A 25634-nucleotide genomic window follows, 5' to 3' on the forward strand; every position below is an offset into this window, starting at 1 on the left:
TGAGTGGGAGCGGGAGTGGGTCGGGATTGATGAGTGGGAGCGGGAGTGGGTCGGGATTGGTGAGTGGGAGCGGGAGTGGGTCGGGATTGGTGGGAGTGGGAGTGGGTCGGGATTGGTGAGTGGGAGCGGGAGTGGGTCGGGATTGGTGAGTGGGAGCGGGAGTGGGTCGGGATTGGTGGGAGTGGGAGCGGGAGTGGGTCGGGATTGGTGGGAGTGGGAGTGGGAGTGGGTCGGGATTGGTGAGTGGGAGCGGGAGTGGGTCAGAATTGGTGGGAGTGGGAGTGGGTCGGGATTGGTGAGTGGGAGCGGGAGTGGGTCGGGATTGGTGAGTGGGAGCGGGAGTGGGTCGGGATTGATGAGTGGGAGCGGGAGTGGGTCGGGATTGGTGAGTGGGAGCGGGAGTGGGTCGGGATTGGTGGGAGTGGGAGTGGGTCGGGATTGGTGAGTGGGTGCGGGAGTGGGTCGGGATTGATGAGTGGGAGTGGGAGTGGGTCGGGATTGGTGAGTGGGAGCGGGAGTGGGTCGGGATTGATGAGTGGGAGTGGGAGTGGGTCGGGATTGGTGAGTGGGAGCGGGAGTGGGTCGGGATTGGTGGCTGGGAGCAGGAAGGGCATTGGGCTGTGAATCTTCGGATGCCGGGGATCCAAGGGAATGGTGCTCAGCATGAAGCTTGAGCCGGCCAAGGTCAGCGCGCAGAAGGAGAGGAAAGGCCAGGGCCTGGGACGGCTGAAGGACTCCTCGATGGTTCTGGGGAAGGGGAAACTCTCCTGTTCCTCCCACCGTGGCTCGACTGCCGGGTTTTACACCTCAGTGTCGGTTAAGATACGACGCAGTCTGACGGGAATAAACTGAGTGAGGCCGGAAGTGGATTTAGACGAATGTTAACCCCTCCCATGCACCATTCTCGCTGGGTGAGGGTGGGGTCCTTGGTCATGTGAGGTGAAAAACTCACCAGTGCAAAATTGCGGGTCTGAAACTGTTTCATCTCTGACATAAACTGTTGTGGTATTTTCCTATAATTTCATATTACAGGTGAAACCTCCCTTATCCACAACTCTCTTATCCAGAACCACCCCTCGTCCAGAACCATTCCCGGCCACCGGGTGGCGCATGCGCAGAACTCCGACATGAACAAATTGACGTCCTTCCTTGCGGCCGACTCCCGCAATCGCTGGCCTGACCCTGCGATCCACTGCCCCCCCCCCCCCCCCCCCATGATCTCTCTGCCGCGCTCCCAGCCCCAATCCAGCCAGCCCCGATATCCCCTTGCTCAGTACCCGTACCATCCAATTTAACGTGACCACCCCTCATCCGGAAAACTTCCTTATCCAGAACAGGCCAGGTCCCGAGGGTTCCGGATAAGGGAGCTTCAACTTGTAATGGGGTTTTTAAAACAGCCAGTGATGAATGTGAGACTTGCCTATGAGTAGACTGACGCTTCACATCCTCCTAAAGGATTCCCTCACCTACACGTTGGCCTGTCCCCTTGCAACCTACAATAACCCAATGTGCTGTCTCCGATGGCGATTACAGTGCAACTGCTCCAATGGAAATGTGTACCTTCCCGTCCACATCAGCTCCTCCCCAAGTTCATGCGGTGCTGGCATTTCTTCATCATCACTTCCTCCGCCACCTCCAGCTGAGCCATTCATCTGCCCTGCCTCATTCAGGGAGTAAAGAGACTTCCTGTTACAGTGAGAGAAAGAGAGAGACAAAAAATGAGAGCGATGGTCAGTCTTCATGTGCTCTCAAGTAATGTTGTGTAAAATAGAGCTCGCCCTAGTGGACTACTGTGGTAATGGAACTGCTCATGTATATACTAAAAGGATCATGTGACAAAGGCACATGACACATGTAAAGTCCTGTCCCCTCAGTACAGACTCACACGAGGCATGTAGTGAAGTCAAGGTCACTCTGGACCTGCACCTTTATTTCACAGCTCTGGAATGCTGCACTTGCCTGAGACCTGTCCTTATATACCTGTCTCTTGCAAGTGCACCCCTGGTGGTAAGGTATGCTGGTGGTTACAGGTCATATCTTATTACAGTCATATATAGCATGTTAGGATACAGTTATATATAATAATGTAAGATACATGACATCACCCTCCCCCAAGGTCTTATTGTCTTTATAGATTCAGTCTCTCGGGTGGTCTACGCTCTCGCGTGGAACGTCAGAGTTGTGGTTCAGTTGTTTGCCTTGGTGTCTGTTTTTCTTTGGGTGTGATTGTTGGTGTCTCGCCTGGGCTGTCTGTTGGGATTGCCCTTTCCTCAGGTTGTTCCCTCTGTCTGTCCACCAGGTGTGGTGTGAGTTCCACATTGTAGTCTGCCTCTGGTTCCGCAGTGTTGTTGGTAAATCTGCTTTTGACTTGGTCTACATGCCTCCGGCAGGTTTTGCCATTGTCCATTTGTACTACCAGTAGCCTGTTTCCTTCCTTGCCCGTTACTGTCCCTGCAAGCCATTTGGGACCCCTGCCATAGTTTAGTACAAACACTATCTCATTCCATCTCCCCCTCGAATTTCTGTCATGGTACTCAGTCAGCTTACAGCACTTTGCCTCAACGATTTCGTGCATGTCTGGGAGGATTAATGAGAAACTTGTTTTTAAAGTCCTTTTCATCAACAGTTGCGCGGTGGGGGATCCCAATCAGTGAGTGTGGACGAGATCTGTATGCCAGCAGCAGTCGCGACAGGCGACCCTGCAGCGTGGGACCTTGGATTTTAAGCATGCCTTGTTTAATGATTTGCACTGCTCTCTCCGCCTGGCCGTTGGAGGCCGGCTTGAATGGTGCCGTCTTGACCTGACTTATGCCGTGGTCAATTATAAAATCTTGGAATTCTGCGCTGGTGAAGCATGGACCATTGTCACTGACCAATATGTCAGGGATTCCGTGCATTGCAAACATGGTTGCGATGCTCTCCACAGTGGTGGAGGTTGTGCTCGAGTTTAAAATGGTGCATTCGATCCACTTTGAAAATGCATCTACAACTACGAGGAACATTTTGCCCATGAATGGGCCCGCATAGTCTACGTGCACCTGCGACCACGGTTTGGTAGGCCAGGGCCAGGTGCTCAGGGGAGTTGGGCACAAATGGTGCACCTTCGGATGCAGAGCTCCAAGTCCGTGTCAATACCAGGCCACCAGACCGTGGGATCTGGCTATGGCCTTCATGAGAACGATCCCCGGGTGCTCGCGGTGGAGCTCCTGGACAAATGCCTCTCTGCCTCGCAGAAGCATGACTACTCGGCTGCCCCACATCAGGCAGTCTGCTTGTAGTGATAGCTCATGCATGCGCCTGTGAAAGAGTTTTAATTCCTCGGGGCAGGCATCGCGAGCCTCTGCCAAGTCACCAGTTAGGACACATCTTTTTACTAAGGATGACGTGGGGTCGCTGGCCGTCCAGGCTCTGATTTGGCGAGCCGTCATGGGCGAACCTGTGGATTCAAAGGCATTGGTTGCCATGACTATCTCACAGTCCTGTTCATCAGACCCTTCAGTGGTTGCCAGGTGTAGCCTGCTGAGCGCGTCGGCACAGTTGTCTATGCCTGGTCTGTGCCTTATGGTATAGTCGTAGGACGCCAGTATGAGTGCCCACCGTTGAATTCGTGCCGAGGCGTTGGCGTTTATTGCCTTGCTCTTGGATAGGAGGGACGTGAGGGGCTTGTGGTCAGTTTCTGATGCGAACTTGGCCCCGAAATGTATTGGTGCATCTTTTTGACACCATACACGCACGCGAGCGCCTCCTTCTCTACCATTCCGTACCCGCGCTCCGCCCGCGAAAGTGACCTGGAGGCATAAGCTATGGGTTGTAATTTGCCCGCACTATTGACATGTTGCAAAACGCACCCGACCCCATACGCTGACGCATCGCAAGTGAGAACGAGCTTTTTACCTGGATCAAAGAAAGTCAAAACACTGTCAAAACAGGTTGCGTGCCTTATTGAAGGCGCGTTCCTGGGCGTCCCCCCCAAAACCAATCGCAACCCTTCCTGAGTAGCGCGTGGAGAGGCTCCAGCAGCGTGCTTAAGTTCTGCATAAAGTTCCCAAAGTAATTGAGTAGCCCGAGAAAGGCACGCAGTTCTGAGACATTCCAGGGCCTGGGTGCCAGGCGAATTGCTTCTGTTTTGGACTCTGTTGGGCGGATTCCATCAGCGGCAATCCTTCTGCCCAAAAATTCAACCTCGGGTGCGAGAAACAGGCACTTGGATTTCTTGACTCGTAGGCCTACCCGATCCAACCGCTTTAGTACTTCCTCCAAATTACGGAGATGGGAGTGTCCCTGCCCGTGATAAGTATGTCGTCTTGAAACACAACCGTCCCCGGGATGGACTTGAGCAGACTCTCCATGTTGCGCTGGAATATGGCAGCTGCCGACCTGATGCCGAATGGACATCGATTGTACATGAAAAGGCCTCGATGTGTGTTGATGGTGGTGAGTAGCTTGGATTCCTCGGTCAATTCTTGCGTCATATAAGCAGATATGAGGTCTAGTTTTGAGAAAAGTTTACCTCCAGCCAATGTGGCAAATAAGTCCTCCGCTCTGGGCAGCGGGTACTGGTCCTGTAGGGAGACTCTGTTTATGGTAGATTTGTAGTCCCCACAGATTCGTACGGATCCATCAGACTTCATGACTGGGACGATGGGACTTGCCCAGTCGCTAAATTCCACAGGTGATATAATGCCTTCCCGCAGAAGCCTGTCAAGTTCGTGTTCAATCTTTTCCCTCATCACATAGGGTACAGCTCTGGCCTTGTGATGGACCGGTCTAGCATCCTGTGTGATGTAGATTTTGACTTTGGCCCCTTTGAAAGTGCCCATACCTGGCTGAAAGAGATGTTCAAATCACTTTATAACTGTTGAGCAGGAGGTCCGTTCCTCTAATGACATGGCATGGACATCATCCCATTTCCAGTTTAGTTTTGCCAGCCAGCTTCTCCCCAGCTGTGCTGGGGGGTCTCCGGGGACAATCCACAGGGGAAGTCGGTTCACTGTCCTTTTGTGTGTGACAGAGAACTGGTACGATTTCTTTGGTATAGGTCCTTAGTTTGGTGTCAACCCTTGTGAGTTTTGGTCTGTCTCTTATATGCGGTCACAGTTGTTCAAATTGTTGAGCGCCCATGAGAGATTGACTCGCTCCTGTATCCAGCTCCATGTTGACAGATATCCCGTTGAGTAGGACCCTCATCATTATAGGAGGCGTCCTGTTGTAGGAGCAGCGGCCATTTATCGCGTTGACCTGCTGTACATCGGTGTCCCGGGTACTGTCCCCACCATCTACTGGTCCGCTTTCCGACCCATCCAATTCGTATACCAGCCGAGCTGCCATTTTTTTGCACATGCGGGCCAAATGCCCTGTATATTCACAATTTCTGCAAACAGCCTGCTGAAATCGACATCCCCTTGACGAGTGCCCACCCCCACATCTCCAGCACAGACCTGTTCCATTGTTCAAAGTGTTCCCAAAGAATAAGCTGCGTCTGGCTGATCTCTCTTGAGCTTCTCTCAGTTTGTAGTTGGTTGCTCGCATTGTGGGTTGATGAGGTGTGAACGGCCGTTCCTGTGGCCCTTGATGGCTTCTGCCTTCTGTCGAGAGCCTGTTCTCCCGGTTTTGTCTGTGTGTGGGGGTAGCAGCTTGTTTAGTGCTGTGAACTTCTTGTTCCGATATTTTGTTAGTTGTCGTACCTGCATTGTAAATCAACCTTGTTTCTTCTTCCCCTACCAAGAATGTCTGTGCAACCAGTGCTGCTGCCTCTAAGGTCAGGTTCTTGGTCTCTATGAACTTTTGGAATATGCCTGCGTGGCCTATTCCTTCAATGAAAAAGTCTCTCAGCATTTCTCTCCTCAGTTCATCGGAGAACTCACATAAACTAGCCAACCTCCGAAGTTCCGCCACGAAGTCGGGTATGCTCTGGCCCACACAGCGTCTGTAGTTGTAGAACCTGTGTCTGGCCATGTGTAGGCTGCTCGCTGGCTTCAAGTGGTCTCTTACCAGTGTGCTCAATTCTTCAAACGACTTGCTTGCTGGTTTCTCGGGTGCCAACAGATCCTTCATTAAAGCGTATGTTTTCGAGCCACAGCTGGTCAAGAGATGGGCTCTTCTCTTGTCTGCCTTATCGTCGCCTAACCAGTCTTTGGTTACAAAGCTTTGCTGGAGCCTTTCTATAAAGTCCTCCCAATTGTCTCCAGCATTGTACTTTTCATCTGATCCGTTGTTCGCCATTCTGTGGATTCTGTAATCCCGTAACTCGTCGCCACTGTAAAGTCCTGTCCCCTCAGTACAGATTCACACGAGGCATGTAGTGAAGTTAAGGTCAATCTGGACCTGCACCTTTATTTCACAGCTCTGGAATGCTGTACTTGCCTGAGACCTGTCCTTATATACCTGTCTCTTGCAAGTGCACCCCTGGTGGTAAGGTATGCTGGTGGTTACAGGTCATATCTTATTACAGTCATGTATAGCATGTTAGGACACAGTTATATATAATAATGTAAGATACATGACAACACATCCTGTAGCGCCATCTTGTGTATGTGTGTTTGCGATATATCTTGCGGAATCCACTGGAAGGATAGACGTACCAACGTCAGTGTTCTCGCTCAGGCCACCATCCATCGGAGCACTGACCACACTCAACCAGCTCCGCTGGGCGGGCCACATTGTCCGCATGCCTGACCCGAGACTCCCAAAGCAAGAGGTCTACTCGGAAGTCCTACACGGCAAGCGAGCCCCAGGTGGGCAGAGGAAACGTTTCAAGGACACCCTCAAAGCCTCCCTGATAAAATGCAACATCCCCACCGACACCTGGGAGTCCCTGGCCAAAGACCGCCCTTAGTGGAGGAAGCGCATCCGGGAGGACGCTGAGCACCTCGAGTCTCGTCGCCGAGAGCATGCAGAAACCAAACGCAGGCAGCGGAAGGAGCGTGTGGCAAACCTGTCCCACCCTCCCCTTCCCTCAACGTCTGTCTGTCCCACCTGTGACGCAGACTGTAATTCCTTTATCAGACAGTTCAGTCACCTGAGAACTCACTTTTAGAGTGGAAGCAAGTCTTCCTCGATTTCGAGGGACTGCCTATGATGATGGTGAAAGAATATATCACAGTTTGATCTCTGTTTCAAGGTAATTGCACCTGGGGGCAGAGGAATGGGTTTGTTATTGGCCAAAGAAACAGTAGATCGGGGAATGTGCTCCAAGTGGATCATCTTCCATGTCACGGGGAATTATGTATCCGACCGTGAAAAGGAGATGGCGAGGCCCTGTGAGCGGGAAGGGGTTAACGGAGATGGAGAAGGTACGCGGCTCGATGGAGAGGCCCTGTGAGCAGGAAGGGGTTAATGGATTCCTACCTTTTCTCGGCAGACGTCACTTTCTTGGGCGGCTCGATCCTGATCTTGGGATCCCATTCGCCAGGGGGGAGGACAATGACCTCATCGAGGAATTCGTCGATCCCAGCAATCAGGTCGTCTCTGTCCCTCGCTTTGTAAGCCACGTCACTGAACAGCTGGAACCCAGTGTAACCAAAGCAGAAGGTGAAGGTGAGGCATCCCAGGCTGTCAATGCGCGGCAGTGATGCACAACTACAGCTCAATTCATTACATTTAGGGGTACAGCAGTGGTTATGTTACTGGACCAGTAATCCAGGAACGTCAGTTCAAATCCCACCACGGCAGCTGGGGAATTTTAATTCAGTTCATTCAAAAATCGGGAATAAAAAGCTAGTATCAATAACAATGACCATGAAACTACAGGAGTGTTGTAAAAACCCATCTGGTTCACCAATGTCCCTTTAGGAAAGGAAATCTGCCGCCCTTACCCGGTCTGGCCTATATGTGACTCCAGACCCACAGCAATGTGGTTACTCTTGTGGTAGAGTCAAGGGTTATGGGGAACGGGCAGGGAAATGGAGTTGAGGCCAAGATCAGACCAGCCATGATCTCATTGAATGGCGGAGCAGGCTCGAGGGGCCAAGTGGCCCACTCCTGCTGCTATTTTTTACGCTATGTTAAGTCGGTGTTTGTACAACTACAAAGAAATACGGACTGCAGCGCTAAAAGAAGGTGGCTCACCACAACGTTCTCGAGGGCAATTAAGGATGGGCAATAAATGCCGGCCTTGACGGTGATGCCCACATTCTGTAAACAAATTTTTTTTTAAATTAAGTTAATTCATAATTTTAATAGTTACTGACAAAATGGGGAGGACTATCCATGAATGCTGTCCAGAAGGAGGATCTAACATTCTGAGCGGTTGGTGCAAACTCAGTCTTTACTTTTTGTTCTCTTGGCTCTTATTAAACTTACACCGGAGGATTTCTGATGGAGAACCCCATTGGTGCGGAGAGTACAGAAATGTCTCGCAATAATCAAGGGAATAATGGAGGCATGTGAAAAAGGAACGGCAGTAATCATGGGGGATTTTAACCTACATATCGATTGGTCAACTCAAATCGCACGGGGTAGCCTGGAGCAGCAATTCATAAAATGCATACGGGATTGTTTCTTAGAACAGTATGTAACAGAACCTACAAGGGAACAAGCTATCTTAGATCTGGTCCTGTGTTATGAGACAGGAAAAATAAATGATCTCCTAGTAAAAGATCCTCTCGGAATGAGTGATCACAGTATAGTTGAATTTGTAATACAGATTGAGGGTGAGGAAGTTGTGTCAGAAACGAGCGTACCATGCTTAAACAAAGGGGACTACAGTGGGATGAGGGCAGGGTTGGCTAAAGTAGACTGGAAACACAGACTAAACGGTGGCACAATTGAGGAACAGTGGAGGACTTTTAAGGAGCTCTTTCATAGTGCGCAACAAAAATATATTCCAGTGAAAAAGAAGGGCGGTAAGAGAAGGGATAACCAGCCGTGGATAACCAAGGAAATAAAGGAGAGTATCAAATCAAAGACCAATGCGTATCAGGTGGCCAAGGTTAGTGGGAAACTAGAGGATTGGGAAAATTTTAAACAACAGCAAAGAATGACTAAGAAAGCAATAAAGAAAGGAAAGATAGATTACGAAGGTAAACTTGCGCAAAACATAAAAACGGATCGTAAAAGCTTTTACAGATATATAAAACGGAAAAGAGAGACTAAAGTAAATGTTGGTCCCTTAGAAGATGAGAAGGGGAATTTAATAATGGGAAATGTGGAAATGGCTGAGACCTTAAACAATTATTTTGCTTCGGTCTTCACAGTGGAAGACACAAAAACCATGCCAAAAATTGCTGGTCACGGGAATGTGGGAAGGGAGGACCTTGAGATAATCACTATCACTAGGGGGGTAGTGCTGGACAGGCTAATGGGACTCAAGGTAGACAAGTCCCCTGGTCCTGATGAAATGCATCCCAGGGTATTAAAAGAGATGGCGGAAGTTATAGCAGATGCATTCGTTATAATCTACCAAAATTCTCTGGACTCTGGGGAGGTACCAGCGGATTGGAAAGCAGCTAATGTAACGCCTCTGTTTAAAAAAGGGGGCAGACAAAAGGCAGGTAACTATAGGCTGGTTAGTTTAACATCTGTAGTGGGGAAAATGCTTGAAACTATCATTAAGGAAGAAATAGCGGGACATCTAGATAGGAATAGTGCAATCAAGCAGACGCAGCATGGATTCATGAAGGGGAAATCATGTTTAACTAATTTACTAGAATTCTTTGAAGATATAACGAGCATGGTGGATAGAGGTGTACCGATGGATGTGGTGTATTTAGATTTCCAAAAGGCATTCGATAAGGTGCCACACAAAAGGTTACTGCAGAAGATAGAGGTACGCAGAGTCAGAGGAAATGTATTAGCATGGATAGAGAATTGGCTGGCGAACAGAAAGCAGAGAGTCGGGATAAATGGGTCCTTTTCGGGTTGGAAATCGGTGGTTAGTGGTGTGCCACAGGGATCGGTGCTGGGACCACAACTGTTTACAATATACATAGATGACCTGGAAGAGGGGACAGAGTGTAGTGTAACAAAATTTGCAGATGACACAAAGATTAGTGGGAAAGCGGGTTGTGTAGAGGACACAGAGAGGCTGCAAAGAGATTTGGATAGGTTAAGCGAATGGGCGAAGGTTTGGCAGATGGAATACAATGTCGGAAAGTGTGAGGTCATCCACCTTGGGAAAGAAAACAGTAAAAGGGAATATTATTTGAATGGGGAGAAATTACAGCATGCTGAGATGCAGAGGGACCTGGGGGTCCTTGTACATGAATCCCAAAAAGTTAGTTTGCAGGTGCAGCAGGTAATCAGGAAGGCGAATGGAATGTTGGCCTTCATTGCGAGAGGGATGGAGTACAAAAGCAGGGAGGTCCTGCTGCAACTGTACAGGGTATTGGTAAGGCCGCACCTGGAGTACTGCGTGCAGTTTTGGTCACCTTACTTAAGGAAGGATATACTGACTTTGGAGGGGGTACAGAGACGATTCACTAGGCTGATTCTGGAGATGAGGGGGTTACCTTATGATGATAGATTGAGTAGACTGGGTCTTTACTCGTTGGAGTTCGGAAGGATGAGGGATGATCTTATGAAAGGGATAGACAAGATAGAGGCAGAGAGGTTGTTTCCACTGGTAGGGGAGGCTAGAACTAGGGGGCACAGCCTCAAAATACGGGGGAGCCAATTTAAAACCGAATTGAGAAGGAATTTCTTCTCCCAGAGGGTTGTGAATCTGTGGAATTCTCTGCCCAGGGAAGCAGTTGAGAAACATAGAAACATAGAAACATAGAAAATAGGTGCAGGAGTAGGCCATTCGGCCCTTCTAGCCTGCACCGCCATTCAATGAGTTCATGGCTGAACATGCAACTTCAGTACCCCATTCCTGCTTTCTCGCCATACCCCTTGATCCCCCTAGTAGTAAGGACTTCATCTAACTCCTTTTTGAATATATTTAGTGAATTGGCCTCAACAACTTTCTGTGGTAGAGAATTCCACAGGTGAGGCTAGCTCATTGAATGTATTCAAGTCACAGATAGATAGATTTTTAACCAATAAGGGAATTAAGGGTTACGGGGAGCGGGTGGGTAAGTGGAGCAGAGTCCACGGCCAGATCAGCCATGATCTTATTGAATGGCGGAGCAGGCTCGAGGGGCTAGATGGCCTACTCCTGTTCCTAATTCTTATCTTCTTATGTTCTTATGTCTCTCGCACCAAGACACGAGAAGCTGAATACCACCAGAAATAAACAAACCAAAGAAATGGCCCAGAATAAATCTGTTTTACTCGGCTGTTTAAATTTACTTAGATCAGCACCGACAATCTTCCCCTGAAGTCACTGACTGGCGATCATTTTCCTTTCACTGCCCACGTGTGATAGCAGGAGCGACACTTTTTCTCACAGGTTATAAATTGATAACTCACATCATCCACCATCAGTGTTGCCATTGCTCTTCCAATCTCGCTGTAAGATTTCCCTTTCCCTTGAGGACCCAACAGAATAAAAATAAACCTGTTTGGGAAAGATGTCGATAAGTTAAAACGGTGAACATAAAAATGTCACTTTCTTTTTTTTCCATTCCATGGGATATTGAAATCTTTTTTTAAGAAAAGTGGAAGTATATTGGTAATGCACCGAGCTTGCATCTGGCCTGACATCGTTTAATAACGTATCAGCAGAGGGCTAATTGCATTCACAGTACAGCTGACCCATAGAGAGGACCCAGACGGACTGAGTGTGCTTGGGGTAAATTAAGCACCGACACTGTGGTGTTCCATCGAAGCATGTGTCAGCTATCCAAAGGATGATTAACTCCTCAATCGAACACAAGAAATTATCCAGGCCAGTAGATAGTGTTTCACAGCAACTGAATCACCGGGCTGCTATCATGCTAGATATTTTGGCAAAGATTATTAACAATCTACACAAAGAGGAGAGATTGAGTAGACTGGGCCGATATTCTCTCGAGTGTGGAAGAATGAGAGGTGATCGCATTGAAACATACACAATTCTTACAGGGTTTGACAGGGTGGATGCAGGGAGGATGTTTCCCTCGGGCTGGGGAGTCTAGAACCAGGGGTCACAGTCTCAGGATACGGGGTCAGTCATTTAGGACTGAAATGAGGAGAAACTTCTTCACTCAGAGGGTGGTGAATCTTTGGAATTCTCTGCCCCAGAGGGCTGTGGAGGCTCAGACAGAGATTGATATATTTTTGGATATTAAGGGAATCAAGGGATATGGGGATAGTGCGGGGAAGTGGAGTTGAGGTCGAAGATCAGCCATGATCTCATTGAATGGCGGAGAAGGCTTGAGGGGCCGAATGGCCAACTCCTGCTCCTAATTCTTATGTTCTTATGTGGAAATCAATATTTAGTAGTAAGTCCTCATAAGTTAAATTTGAGGCCCAAGCTATAATATTGCTTTGAATGAAGTAAATTTGTGGAATGAACTTACAGCAGGTAGAACTGTCCAACACAACGTTTCAAAACAAGAAGTTAACCTGGCTTCTAACACAGAGTTAATGTTTCGGGTCGGTGACCCCTCGTCATTGACCTGAAACATTAACTCTGTTTCTCTCTCCACAGACACTGCCTGACCCGCTGAGATTTCCAGTTTCTCTGTTTTTATTTCAGGTTCCAGCGTCCGCAGTGTTTTGCTTTTGTAACCTGCTTCTAACGTGTCCATGGACCACAGCAAGCCCATCTCAGTTGTACCATGTGTGGCTTGTTTGACCTTGGCCTCGCAAACATGCCCTCTCAGTGTAATCAGTGCAACACTGCAGCATTTTTTTGGTCTCATTTTTCTGCCAATATCTGTGCTTGCAAACTGCTCCAAGGTTGGCTGAAACATGGCTTGACCATTTTTCTAGTGATGCGAATTCAAAAGACTTTCTTGTGAGTTTTAACACATCGCAGCTGCAAAACACTCATCTGGGAACTGCGGGAAAAAGACTGTCCAGGAGATAAGAGAATGAAAGACCTATTCATCTTGAGAGAGTGTCCCTTTGTTTCAATGCTAGAAGTATAACGCCTACCCGATGGGCAGGCATCCAAAAAAATAGTATAAAATGGCTGTAACACCTGAGATAGGCTGCGGCAGTCATGTGATCGGTTACCTGGTCAGTTACTAAGGGAATCTGGGGGTTAATTTCCGATCGCTGACCACGACTGGAATTAACCGCATGTGTGTCTTTGTTTCGGTTAGGTATTCACTAAGGAGGATACAAACAACCTTCCGGATATAAAAGGTCTAGGTCTAGTAAGGAGGGGGAACTGAAGGAAATCTTTATTAGTCGGGAAATTGTGTTGGGGAAATTGATGGGATTGAAGGCCGATAAATCCCCAGGGCCTGATGGACTACATCCCAGAGTACTTAAGGAGGTGGCCTTGGAAATAGCAGATGCATTGACAGTCATTTTCCAACATTCCATTGACTCTGGATCAGTTCCTATGGAGTGGAGGGTAGCCAATGTAACCCCACTTTTTAAAAAAGGAGGGAGAGAGAAAACAGGGAATTATAGACCGGTCAGCCTGACCTCAGTAGTGGGTAAAATGATGGAATCAATTATTAAGGATGTCATAGCAGTGCATCTGGAAAATGGTGACATGATAGGTCCAAGTCAGCATGGATTTGTGAAAGGGAAATCATGCTTGACAAATCTTCTGGAATTTTTTGAGGATGTTTCCAGTAAAGTGGACAAAGGAGAACCAGTTGATGTGGTATATTTGGACTTTCAGAAGGCTTTCGACAAGGTCCCACACAAGAGATTAATGTGCAAAGTTAAAGCACATGGGATTGGGGGTAGTGTGCTGACGTGGATTGAGAACTGGTTGTCAGACAGGAAGCAAAGAGTAGGAGTAAACGGGTACTTTTCAGAATGGCAGGCAGTGACTAGTGGGGTGCCGCAAGGTTCTGTGCTGGGGCCCCAGCTGTTTACATTGTACATTAATGATTTAGACGAGGGGATTAAATGCAGTATCTCCAAATTTGCGGATGACACTAAGTTGGGTGGCAGTGTGAGCTGCGAGGAGGATGCTATTAGGCTGCAGAGTGACTTGGATAGGTTAGGTGAGTGGGCAAATGCATGGCAGATGAAGTATAATGTGGATAAATGTGAGGTTATCCACTTTGGTGGTAAAAACAGAGAGACAGACTATTATCTGAATGGTGACAGATTAGGAAAAGGGAAGGTGCAACGAGAACTGGGTGTCATGGTACATCAGTCATTGAAGGTTAGCATGCAGGTACAGCAGGCGGTTAAGAAAGCAAATGGCATGTTGGCCTTCAAAGCGAGGGGATTTGAATACAGGGGCAGGGAGGTGTTGCTACAGTTGTACAGGGCCTTGGTGAGGCCACACCTGGAGTATTGTGTACAGTTTTGGTCTCCTAACTTGAGGAAGGACATTCTTGCTATTGAGGGAGTGCAGCGAAGATTCACCAGACTGATTCCCGGGATGGCGGGACTGACCTATCAAGAAAGACTGGATCAACTGGGCTTGTATTCACTGGAGTTCAGAAGATTGAGAGGGGACCTCATAGAAACGTTTAAAATTCTGACGGGTTTAGACAGGTAAGATGCAGGAAGAATGTTCCCAATGTTGGGGAAGTCCAGAACCAGGGGTCACAGTCTGAGGATAAGGGGTAAGCCATTTAGGACCGAGATGAGGAGAAACTTCTTTACCCAGAGAGTGGTGAACCTGTGGAATTCTCTACCACAGAAAGTAGTTGAGGCCAATTCACTAAATATATTCAAAAGGGAGTTAGATGAAGTCCTTACTACTCGGGGGATCAAGGGTTATGGCGAGAAAGCAGGAAGGGTGTACTGAAGTTTCATGTTCAGCCATGAACTCATTGAATGGCAGTGCAGGCTAGAAGGGCCGAATGGCCTGTTCCTGCACCTATTTTCTATGTTTCTATGTTTCTATGTTTTACGTTAATAACTTAGGGAATCGGCAATTTTAACTGTTATAAGGTACCTTAATGGGATAGGTTGGTGCAGACCAATTGTGCATTATTCCTTGTAGTTCTTTTGATTATTCTAAGTAAAGATAACCCCTCGATTGGGGTGCTGGAGGAACAACCTGGCTCACAAGTCTGAACCCTGTGAAGTGGAGGGTCGAGGCAAATCTTACTGGCTGAAACCTACCCTTATAAAAGATAAGTCTTGGACCAATACCTTGTTGGAACTGCCACTTCAGTCAGCCCGCCCAACATCGTCGACTGCAAGAGGCGGACGAAGGCTACAAATGGCTTCTCCAGAAAGTCGACTTCACCGACAAGGATGTTCGAGGCTTCCGAGTCGTGAGGTATTTTCTTCTTGAATTTGTTCTTGAGCTGCAAAGAATTAAAGATGTGTGTGAGTGTGGAGGTTAGTACAGTGGATTTCTGTCGCGTGGAAGGTGAGAAAGGAGAGAAGGAATAGTGAGGGCCTGCTGTGACCATGAACTAGGAACCCTGGTTGTTGGTGCATTACCTTGTTATGTGAGAGCAGCTGATTGGCCAATTCCTCCTGCACTTGGCCTCTCCCCAGTGCTGAAGGAAGGCCGGCTATGAAATGCACATTGCTGAGGGTCATTGTGCCTTCAGCCTGAGGCAGTGAGTCAGGAGAAAGTGCGGACTGATACCAAAGGCTCAAAGTGACTCCAAGAACAGACCATTCACGGGGGGATTGTCCTACAAGGAGAAATTGAGTAGACTAGGTCTATATTCTCTAGAGTTTAGAAGAATGAGAGGTGATCTAATTGAAACATATTAAATTCTTACAGGGCTTGACATGGTAGATGCAGGGAGGGTGTTTTCCCCTGGGCTGGGGAGTCTAGAACCAGGGATCACAGTCTCAGGATAAGGGGTCGGACATTTAGGATTGAGATGAGGAGGAATTTCTTCACTCAGAGGGTGGTGAATCTTTGGAATTCTCTGCCCCAGAGGGCTGTGGAGGCTCAGTCATTGAGTATATTCAAGACAGAGATCGATAAATTTTTGGATATTAAGGGAATCAAGGGATATGGGGATAGTGCAGGAAAGTGGAGTTGAGGTCGAAGATCAGCCGTGATCTTATTGAATGGTGGAGCAGGCTCGAGGGGCTGAATGGCCGACTCCTGCTCCTATTTCTTATGTATGTTCTTATGAACAGTTTTTAAATGATTCATAAAGAGAGCAGTGTTTCTCGACACTGGCGCAGTTTTGTGAATTTGCTGCAGGTGATTTTACCTGCCCAACTGTCAATTCTTGGACTAGCTATCAAAATCTACGGTTGCACTGCCACAGGTTGGTTGGTGCAATGATTAATTGTTTGAACCAAAGCATTGGATCAGCTTAAGAGAGTGGTGGGCCGGAATCCCGCCCTTGCTATGACAACTAAACCAACCATTGAGAAATGGCAGTTCTTTGTGATCTTAAGGGCTGCAGTTATCTCCATGGCCCAGATGCCATTAACCTTCCCATAAAGGTAGTTAAAGAGAAAGAGTCATGGTTTGGATAATGCAATGTGTGCACCAGTGAGGATGCTACAGGTTTGTTGAGTTGGGAGTGGCTTAGCCAGTCACGTGATGTTCACAAGACTCAATAAAACCCCAGCCAGTTAGGTTTGGGGGATCCACGATGGGGCAGGTGGTTGTGAGCCTTGTGGATGAACTGTTAATGTGTCGTGTGATTGTTAAACCTTTGCTGATAAACCAACTCATTCTTAATAGCGATGCGTTGCTATGGATTCTTAAGCAAAGAACCCATGAAGCAAATACATTACAGCTAAGAACCACAGTTCCTCTTTCACAGGGACTCACTCTGCCAAACACATGGGCCCTAGATCCCTGACGAGCTTCCTGCTGGACCTATATCACTCAGTATCTAGCCAGCCAACATGTTGCGGTCTATAAGCAGTGTGTGCAGTCAGGACTGTGAGCCTAGGATTAAGTTCCATCCTCGTGATTACAATCAATGGCAATCTGCTGCTCATAATCTGATTAACAATTTAAAAATGTGGCATATTTTATTGAAACTGGACCGAGGAGAATTGAACGTGATTATATTGCTTATTTTTTTTGGCCACATTTTTTGTTTCTAAGCTGCCAACTTTGAAAATCACAGGCAAAAACGTTCATCTTCGGTGTGCACACCAGCTAAGTTCAACAAGTGGGTTTATTCACTGATTTCATACCAGTCTTGAGTTGAATTGCACCGAGTTATTGAATATGTCTGTTCTTTGGGCAGCACTGGCCTCGGAGTCAGAAGGTTGTGGGTTCAAGTCCCACTCCAGGGATTTTAGCACAAGAAATCTAGGCTGACACTCCAAGTGCAGGGCTGACAGGGCACAGGAGCGCTACACTGTCGGAGTTGCCGTCTGTCGGATGAGACGTTAAACCAAGGCCCTGTCTGCTCTCTCAAAATAAAAAATCCTATGGCATTATTTCGAAGAAGAGCAGGGGAGTTATCCCCGGTGTCCTGGCCAATCAACATAACAAAAACAGATTAGCTGGTCATTAACACATTGCTATTTGTGGGAGCTTGCTGTGCGCAAATTGGCTGCCGCGTTTCCCACATTACAACAGTGACTACACTCCAAAAGTACTTCATTGGCACTTTGAGATGTCCGGTGGTCGTGAAAGGCGCTATATAAATGCAAGTCTTTCTTTCTTTATGTTTTGTACACGGCCTCCTTTTAAAAAGATCTTTCTGTTCTCCCAAAAACTGGATAAAGGTACCATCTTCCTTCACGCAAAGCTCAATAGTCTTCGGTTTGATTCCCTCACCGTACTAGTTAGCTGCTCTCAGTGAGCACAGCAGTGGGTCCCGGGGATGGGAAGATTAAGCCATTGCTCTCAGGCCTGGTTTGCGAGCCAGTGATCCCTGTTGGAAAGTGTATGTGTGGATGTGGGATAAGGACATTGGTTTTGCTTGGATGGTCCATGCGCGCGTAGCCTGCGAGCACTGTGCTTGGGCTCACCAATGAAGAATAGCCACCAACAGCAGCTATGATGCCTTTGAACCCCAGAAAGAGTCGGTGCTTTCATGAGAGATGGGGATCAAATTGGAAAAGGTCTTCCCCTCAGTATTTGACGTTCAAATGCTGACGAGGGACTGCATACCTACATCTTTATTGTGCCTGTGTGTTTAAGAACATAAGAACATAAGAAATAATAGCTGGATATGCCATTCGGCCCCTCGAGCCTGCTCCACCATTCAATGAGACTATGGCTGATCTTCGACCTCAACTCCCCTTCCCGCACTGTCCCCATATCCCTTCATTCCCTTAGTTCCCAAAAATCTATCGATCTCAGCCTTGAATATACTTAATGACTGAGCCTCCACAGCCCTCTGGGGCAGAGAATTCCAAAGATTCACCACCCTCTGAGTGAAGAAATTTCTCCTCATCTCAGTCCTAAATGGCCGACCCCTTATCCTGAGACTGTGACCCCTGGTTCTAGACTTCCCAGCCCGGGGGAAACATCCTCCCTGCATCTACCCTGTCAAGCCCTGTAAGAATTTTATATGTTTTAATGAGATCACCTCTCATTCTTCTACACTGGAGAATATAGGTTCAGTCTGCTCAATCTCTTCTCATAGGACAATCCCCCCCATCCCAGGAATCAGTCTGGTGAACCTTCGTTGCACTCTCTATGGCAAGTATATCCTTCCTTAGGTAAGGAGACCAAAACTGTGCACAATACTCCAGATGTGGTCTCACCAGGGCCCTGTATAATTGCAGTAAGACGTCTTTACTCTTATACTCAAATCCTCCTGTAATAAAGGCCAACATACCACATGTTTTCTTTATTGCTTGCTGTACCTGCATGTTACCTTTCAGTGATTGGTTACCCTGGGTAAGACCAGCTCAGTTAGCACAGGCCAGGGATTGAGTCTAGGACCTTTCTTGTCTCCAATACTTCGCACCACACGCAACAACTCACGGAGCTAGTGAGGTGCTCTCAAGGGAGGGAACACTTCAGAACAAGACGGTGTGTAAATGAGGAGAATACGCGTCTGTGACCCCGTGTTCTAGATTCCCCAGCCAGGGGAAATACTTTCCTAGCATTAACTCTAAGAACCTTAAGAATTTTATATGTTTCAATTAGATATCCTCTCATTCCTTTAAGCTCGAGGGAATATGGGCCTAGTCACGCAATCTTTTTGAATACTGTGTTCGACCCAAGGGAAATTCTGAGCCCAACAGTGTGAGGGAGCTGAGCTAATGGTCACGCAGAGCAAAATGACAACTTCCCTTGTGGTCATCAAGTTATCCCAGACACAGTGAGGTTAATAGGACTTGCGATTGACAGATAAAATTAGCCAAAAGCTAGGAGTTCATTTTGTGAACTTTTAAAGACTGAATCCTGGGACATACACAGTGTACACAGATTTCTATTCGTTCCTGGGATGCAGGCATCGCTGGCAAGTCCGGCATTTATTGCCCATCCCTAATTGCCCCTTGAGAAGGCGGTGGTGAGCCGCCTTCTTGAACCGCTGCAGTCCGTGTGGTGAAGGTACTCCCACAGTGCTGTTAGGGGAAAAAATGACTTTGTTCCAAAGGATACAATTTAATATTGAGACGGAGAAACTTGATAAATGGAGCAACAGTGTTGGTTTGATTGTCCACTGTAATAGAGAGCCCCATCTGGTGGTCTATTGTGTAATGCAACTACTGATGTCTAATAATAAAAGGGTCATGTGACAAGTCACATGCTAACGGTTTTCAGTGAGAGCCATCTTGTATAATGTGCCTGTTGGGATGTTGGTGAACTCGCTCAAAATCGTCAAGCCCCGCCTTGTTCCTGAAGCTCCAATCAAAGCTTTGCCCAGAGTTTGGCTTGAAGTTTAACTCTTCACTTGTCACATGAATGGCATATTCCATCTGATCAGTTTCTGAAGTGACTTCCGGTCAGCTGTGAGAGGGTACCTGCGTACATGTATCGATCGGCGAGTCTCTCAATCATTATTTTCGGCCGAACATTTTGCCGCCCTTACCAGCCGGTGCACAATCAGGAATGTTTTTTGTCAAATTCATTCCATGAAACTGGCGTGCATTAATGGGGACTCTTCTGGAGTAGCGTTAATCAGGGCCAGAGTTGCCTGCTTGAACTAGTGCCATCACCCACGCGAGTCGGAGGGAAACTTGCCAGCTTTCTCCACTGAATTAATCTGTTTTGTCGCCTCTCATAGTAACAGGAGGAGGCCATTCAGCCCCTTGAGCGTGTTCCGCCATTCAATTAAAGAAAGACTTGGATTTATATAGCGCCTTTCATGACCACCGGATGTCTCAAAACACTTTACAACCAATGAAGTACTTTTGATTAAAGTGCTACATCCCCACTGACAGCTGGGAGTCCCTGGCCTAAGACCACCCTAAGTGGAGGAAGAGCATCAGGAGAGTCTCATTGCCGAGAGCATGCAGAAACCAAGCGCAGGCAGCGGAAGGAGAGTGCGACAAACCTGTCCCACCCACCCCTTCCTTCAACCACTGTCTGCCCCACCGGTGACAGAGACTGTAATTCCCGTATTGGACTGTTCAGTCACCTGAGAACTCACTTTTAGAGTGGAAGCAAATCTTCTTCGATTTCAAGGGACTGCCTATGGTGATGATGATTTTTGGAGTGTAGTCACTGTTGTAATGTGGGAAACGCAGCAGCCAATTTGCACACAGCAAGCTCCCACACACAGCAATGTGATAATGACCACATAATCTGTTTTTGTTATGTTGATTGAGGGATAAATATTGGCCCCAGGACACTGGGGATAACTCCCCTGCTCGTCTTCGAAATAGTGCCGTGGGATCTTTTACAGCCACCTGAGAGAGCATACGGGGCCTCGGTTTAATGTCTCATTGGAAAGACGGCACCTCCGACAGTGCAGCACTCCCTCAGCACTGCACTGGGAATGACAGCCTAGATATTTTTGTGCTCAAGCCCCTGGAGTGGGACTATGAACCTACAACCTTCTGACTCAGAGGTGAGGGTGCTGCCCACTGAGCCACGACTGATGTTAGATTAGATCATTAGATCGTGGCTGATCTGTACTAGGAGGTGGCATATCTCCATGTGAAGTGGGAAGTGTATACCTCAAAGGCAATTAGTGATGGGCAATAAATGCTGGCCTTGTCAGTGACACCCACATCCCAGGAATGATCAAAAAAAAATATATTATGATGATTAAGGCAGCACAATTATGTGGGACAGGTTGGATGGGCCGGAGAATCTATTCCTATCCGTCATCGGACTACACGGGAAATACGGCCCAGAAACAGGCCATTCGGCCCAACCAGTCCATGCCGGTGTTTATGCCCCACTTGAGCCTCCTCCCGTCTTTCCTCATCTAAATCTATCAGCATAACCCTCTATTCCCTTCTCCCCCATATGCTTGTCCAGTCTCTCCTTAAATGCATCGATACTATTCGCCTCAACCCCTCCCTGTGGCAGCGAGTTCCACATTCTCACCACTCTCTGGGTAAAGAAGTTTCTCCTGAATTCCCTATTGGATTTCTGGGTGACTATCTTATATTGATGGCCTCTAGTTATGCTCTTCCCCACAAGTGGAAACATTCTCTGTACCCACTCGATCAAAACCTTTCATCATTTTAAAGACTTTGTATGTAGCTTTTTATAGCGTGCGCCCTGTGTTTTTCTGTAACATTAATGAGGGTTTTAAACTCAATAGTTGACTGGGAGAGTTTGTTCAAAGGTTCAGCAAGTGTTTACTTTGTCTGCGATTGCAGCGATGGTGATTACAGCTGTCCACCATGGTCGCACAGCTAAGTAAAGATGAAGACACACAGCCCTGATAGTAAAAGCTTTTACCGATATATAAAACGGAAAAGAGTGACTAAAGTAAATGTTGGTCCCTTAGAAGATGAGAAGGGGGATTTAATAATGGGTAATGTGGAAATGGCTGAGACATTAAACAATTATTTAGCTTCGGTCTTCACAGTGGAAGACACAAAAACCATGCCAAACATTGCTGGTCACAGGAATGTGGGAAGGGAGGACCTTGAGACAATCACTATCACTAGGGGGGTAGTGCTGGACAGGCTAATGGGACTCAAGGTAGACAAGTCCCCTGGTCCTGATGAAATGCATCCCAGGGTATTAAAAGAGATGGCGGAAGTTATAGCAGATGCATTCGTTATCATCTACCAAAATTCTCTGGACTCTGGGGAGGTACCAGCGGATTGGAAAGCAGCTAATGTAACGCCTCTGTTTAAAAAAGGGGGCAGACAAAAGGCAGGTAACTATAGGCCGGTTAGTTTAACATCTGTAGTGGGGAAAATGCTTGAAACTATCATTAAGGAAGAAATAGCGGGACATCTAGTTAGGAATAGTGCAATCAAGCAGACGCAGCATGGATTCATGAAGGGGAAATCATGTTTAACTAATTTACTGGAATTCTTTGAGGATATAACGAGCATGGTGGATAGAGGTGTACCGATGGATGTGGTGTATTTAGATTTCCAAAAGGCATTCGATAAAGGGCCACACAAAAGGTTACTGCAGAAGATAAAGGTACGCGGAGTCAGAGGAAATGTATTAGCATGGATAGAGAATTGGCTGGCTAACAGAAAGCAGAGAGTCGGGATAAATGGGTCCTTTTCGGGTTGGAAATCGGTGGTTAGTGGTGTGCCACAGGGATCGGTGCTGGGACCACAACTGTTTACAATATACATAGATGACCTGGAAGAGGGGTCAGAGTGTAGTGTAACAAAATTTGCAGATGACACAAAGATTAGTGGGAAAGCGGGTTGTGTAGAGGACACAGAGAGGCTGCAAAGAGATTTGGATAGGTTAAGCGAATGGGCTAAGGTTTGGCAGATGGAATATAATGTTGGAAAGTGTGAGGTCATCCACCTTGGGAATAAAAACAGTAAAAGGGAATATTATTTGAATGGGGAGAAATTACAACATGCTGAGATGCAGAGGGACCTGGGGGTCCTTGTGCATGAATCCCAAAAAGTTAATTTGCCGGTGCAGCAGGTAATCAGGAAGGCGAATGGAATGTTGGCCTTCATTGCGAGAGGGATGGAGTACAAAAGCAGGGAGGTCCTGCTGCAACTGTATAAGGTATTGGTAAGGCCGCACCTGGAGTACTGCGTGCAGTTTTGGTCACCTTACTTAAGGAAGGATATACTAGCTTTGGAGGGGGTACAGAGACGATTCACTAGGCTGATTCCGGAGATGAGGGGGTTAGCTTATGATGATAGATTGAGTAGACTGGGTCTTTACTTGTTGGAGTTCAGAAGGATGAGGGGTGATCTTATAGAAACATTTAAAATAATGAAAGGGATAGACAAGATAGAGGCAGAGAGGTTGTTTCCACTGGTCGGGAGACTAGAACTAGGGGGCACAGCCCTCAAAATACGGGACAGCCAATTTAAAACTGAGTTGAGAAGGAATTTCTTCTCCCAGAGGGTTGTGAATCTGCGGAATTCTCTGCCCAAGGAAGCAGTTGAGGCTAGCTCATTGAATGTATTCAAGTCACAGATAGATAGATTTTTAAACAATAAGTCAATTAAGGGTTATGGGGAGCGGGCGGGTAAGTGGAGCTGAGTCCACGGCCAGATCAGCCATGATCTTATTGAATGGCGGAGCAGGCTCGAGGGGCTAGATGGCCTACTCCTGTTCCTAATTCTTATGTTCTTATGTTCCCTGGCCATTTCCTGATGGATACGGTGCGCTTTCAAAAGAAAATAAGGTTCTCAAGACATCTCCAGACTCTTCACATCCAATGAGTTACTCTTGAGCTGCAGCCGCGGTTGTTATTTAGACAAACGCGGCTGCCAATTTGCCCAAGGTCCCACAAGCAGCAATGAGCTAAATGACCAATTTATCTTTTGTTGTGAGTGTTGGAAGGGGAAGAATTTGCCAGGAGAGCTACTTGTTCTTCAGTGAATGGTGCCATGGGATCTTTTGGCCCTAATATAGTATTCAATCATAATATTTAAAGGACTGAGAGGTTTAATGTTCATTTGAAACAGCGGATACCTGGGGGGGTGATTCCAATGCTGTAACTGAAAGGTTTAGATATCCTGAGTCAATGAGCGAACCGGCAGAGGTGCATCAAGACCATTCAATGCCTTGAGATTTTTTCCTATGCATTTTTTATCTTCAGTGCCGTGATACCTGGAATGGGTATTGAATTGTTCCGTCACCTAAGAATATCTTTTGGAGTGGAAGCAAGTCTTCCCCGATTTCGAGGGACTGCCGATGATGATGAAGATACCTGGAAGTGCTGAGGGCTTAGTCCAGAAATGGCACTGTAAGTGAATTCCTGGGGATTAATGCGATTCCCAGGGGAGGTGGGAATTTCGTCAATGGTGTAACTTGTTGGTTGCCTAGTAAATACACCTCCACTTCTCCAGTGACAATGTACCAGGTGTTGTGTTACCGATACAGTGCTCCAGGAAATGCCCTGCTCCATCCTCAGTAGCACTGCTGCCATTTGAGAGTGGAGCCCCCTGCGTTGGGGGGGGGGCGGGGGGGGAGGTGGGCCTGAAGCCTGCCCTTGACTGCTGCCCAGTGAGTAGTGAGGACAGCAGTAGACACTCAGTGGCGAGGCTCCACCCTGACGAATGGGCTGCCTACGGATCTGCAACCTAACAGCTCCGATGGTGCATCTTTTGGATGAGACGTTAAACCAAGGCTCTGCCTGCTCTCTCAGTTGGATGTAAAAATCCCATGGCACTATTCCGAAGAAGAGCAGGAGAGTTATCCCCAGTATCCTGGGGCCAATATTTATCGCTCAATAAACATAACAAAAACAGATTATCTGGTCATTATCACATTGCTGCTTGTGGGAGCTTGCTGTGCACAAATTGGCTGCCACGTTTCCCACATTACAACAGTGACTACACTCCAAAAATACTTCATTGGCTGTAAAGCGTTTTGAGATGTCTGGTGGTCGTGAAAGGCGTTATATAAATGCAAGTCTTTTTTTTTGCCTTTCTTTCTCAAGAGAGAAGAAATGGATGAAATCCACGGCCCAGCCCCATGGGTACGATAGCTGGTTAAGTTACTGGAGCAGTAATTCGGAGATGTAAGTTTAAATCCCACCACGTCAGTTGAGAGAATTTAAATTCAGTTAACTGAATAAATCTGGAATTAAAAAGCTAACATCAGTAATGATGACTGTAAAACTAGTGGATTGTTGGAAGAACCCATCTGGTTCATGAATGCCCTTTAGGGAAGGAAATCTGCCACCCTTATCTGGTCTGGCCGATATGTGACTCCAGACCCACAGCAGTGTGGTGACTCTGAAATGGCCCAGTGACACACACCGTTGTACTAAACCGCTACGACAAAGCGGGCACCTTCACCACACGGACTGCAGCGGTTCAAGAAGGCGGCTCACCACCACCTTCTCATGGGGCAATTGGGGATGGGCAATAAATGCTGACCTTGCCAGCGATGCCCACATCCCAGGAATGAATAAATAAATTAAACAATCTCTCTTATGCCGTGACAGCTACTAGCACTATACTGTACAGACCGGGCCCGTTTTATCTTGGGACATGACAAGTTTGTATCTGAATCCTATGCCATCTTTCTATATCATGAGCAGGTCAGCTGTTCAATGGTCGGTGGGTGCTGAGCAGGATACTCCTGACTTTAGGAACAAAATAAAAACATTAATCTGTTTTTTGCAGCACCAGCATATCTGGAAAGGTCAACTCGACAGTACAGACCAGCGCTGCTCACCAACGGAAGTGCTCATCAGCAACCACCATCT

The 25634-nt window shown here is 47.3% G+C and overlaps 1 protein-coding gene across 1 annotated transcript in view; it reads right to left on the reverse strand.

Annotated features, from left to right (window-relative positions):
- The window catches only part of LOC139235136 (electrogenic sodium bicarbonate cotransporter 4-like), a 151275-nt gene that overhangs the window by 75602 nt on the left and 50039 nt on the right, over positions 1-25634 (reverse strand). The window contains exons 10-13 of the mRNA XM_070866348.1: positions 15103-15260; positions 11350-11437; positions 7348-7502; positions 1561-1686 (exon numbers count right to left, since the gene is read on the reverse strand). Of these exons, the coding sequence (XP_070722449.1) occupies positions 1561-1686; positions 7348-7502; positions 11350-11437; positions 15103-15260 (527 nt within the window). The remainder of the gene's footprint in view (positions 1-1560; positions 1687-7347; positions 7503-11349; positions 11438-15102; positions 15261-25634) is intronic.

Source organism: Pristiophorus japonicus, chromosome 22 (genome assembly GCF_044704955.1).
Source record: "Pristiophorus japonicus isolate sPriJap1 chromosome 22, sPriJap1.hap1, whole genome shotgun sequence".
Taxonomy (NCBI): domain Eukaryota; kingdom Metazoa; phylum Chordata; class Chondrichthyes; family Pristiophoridae; genus Pristiophorus; species Pristiophorus japonicus.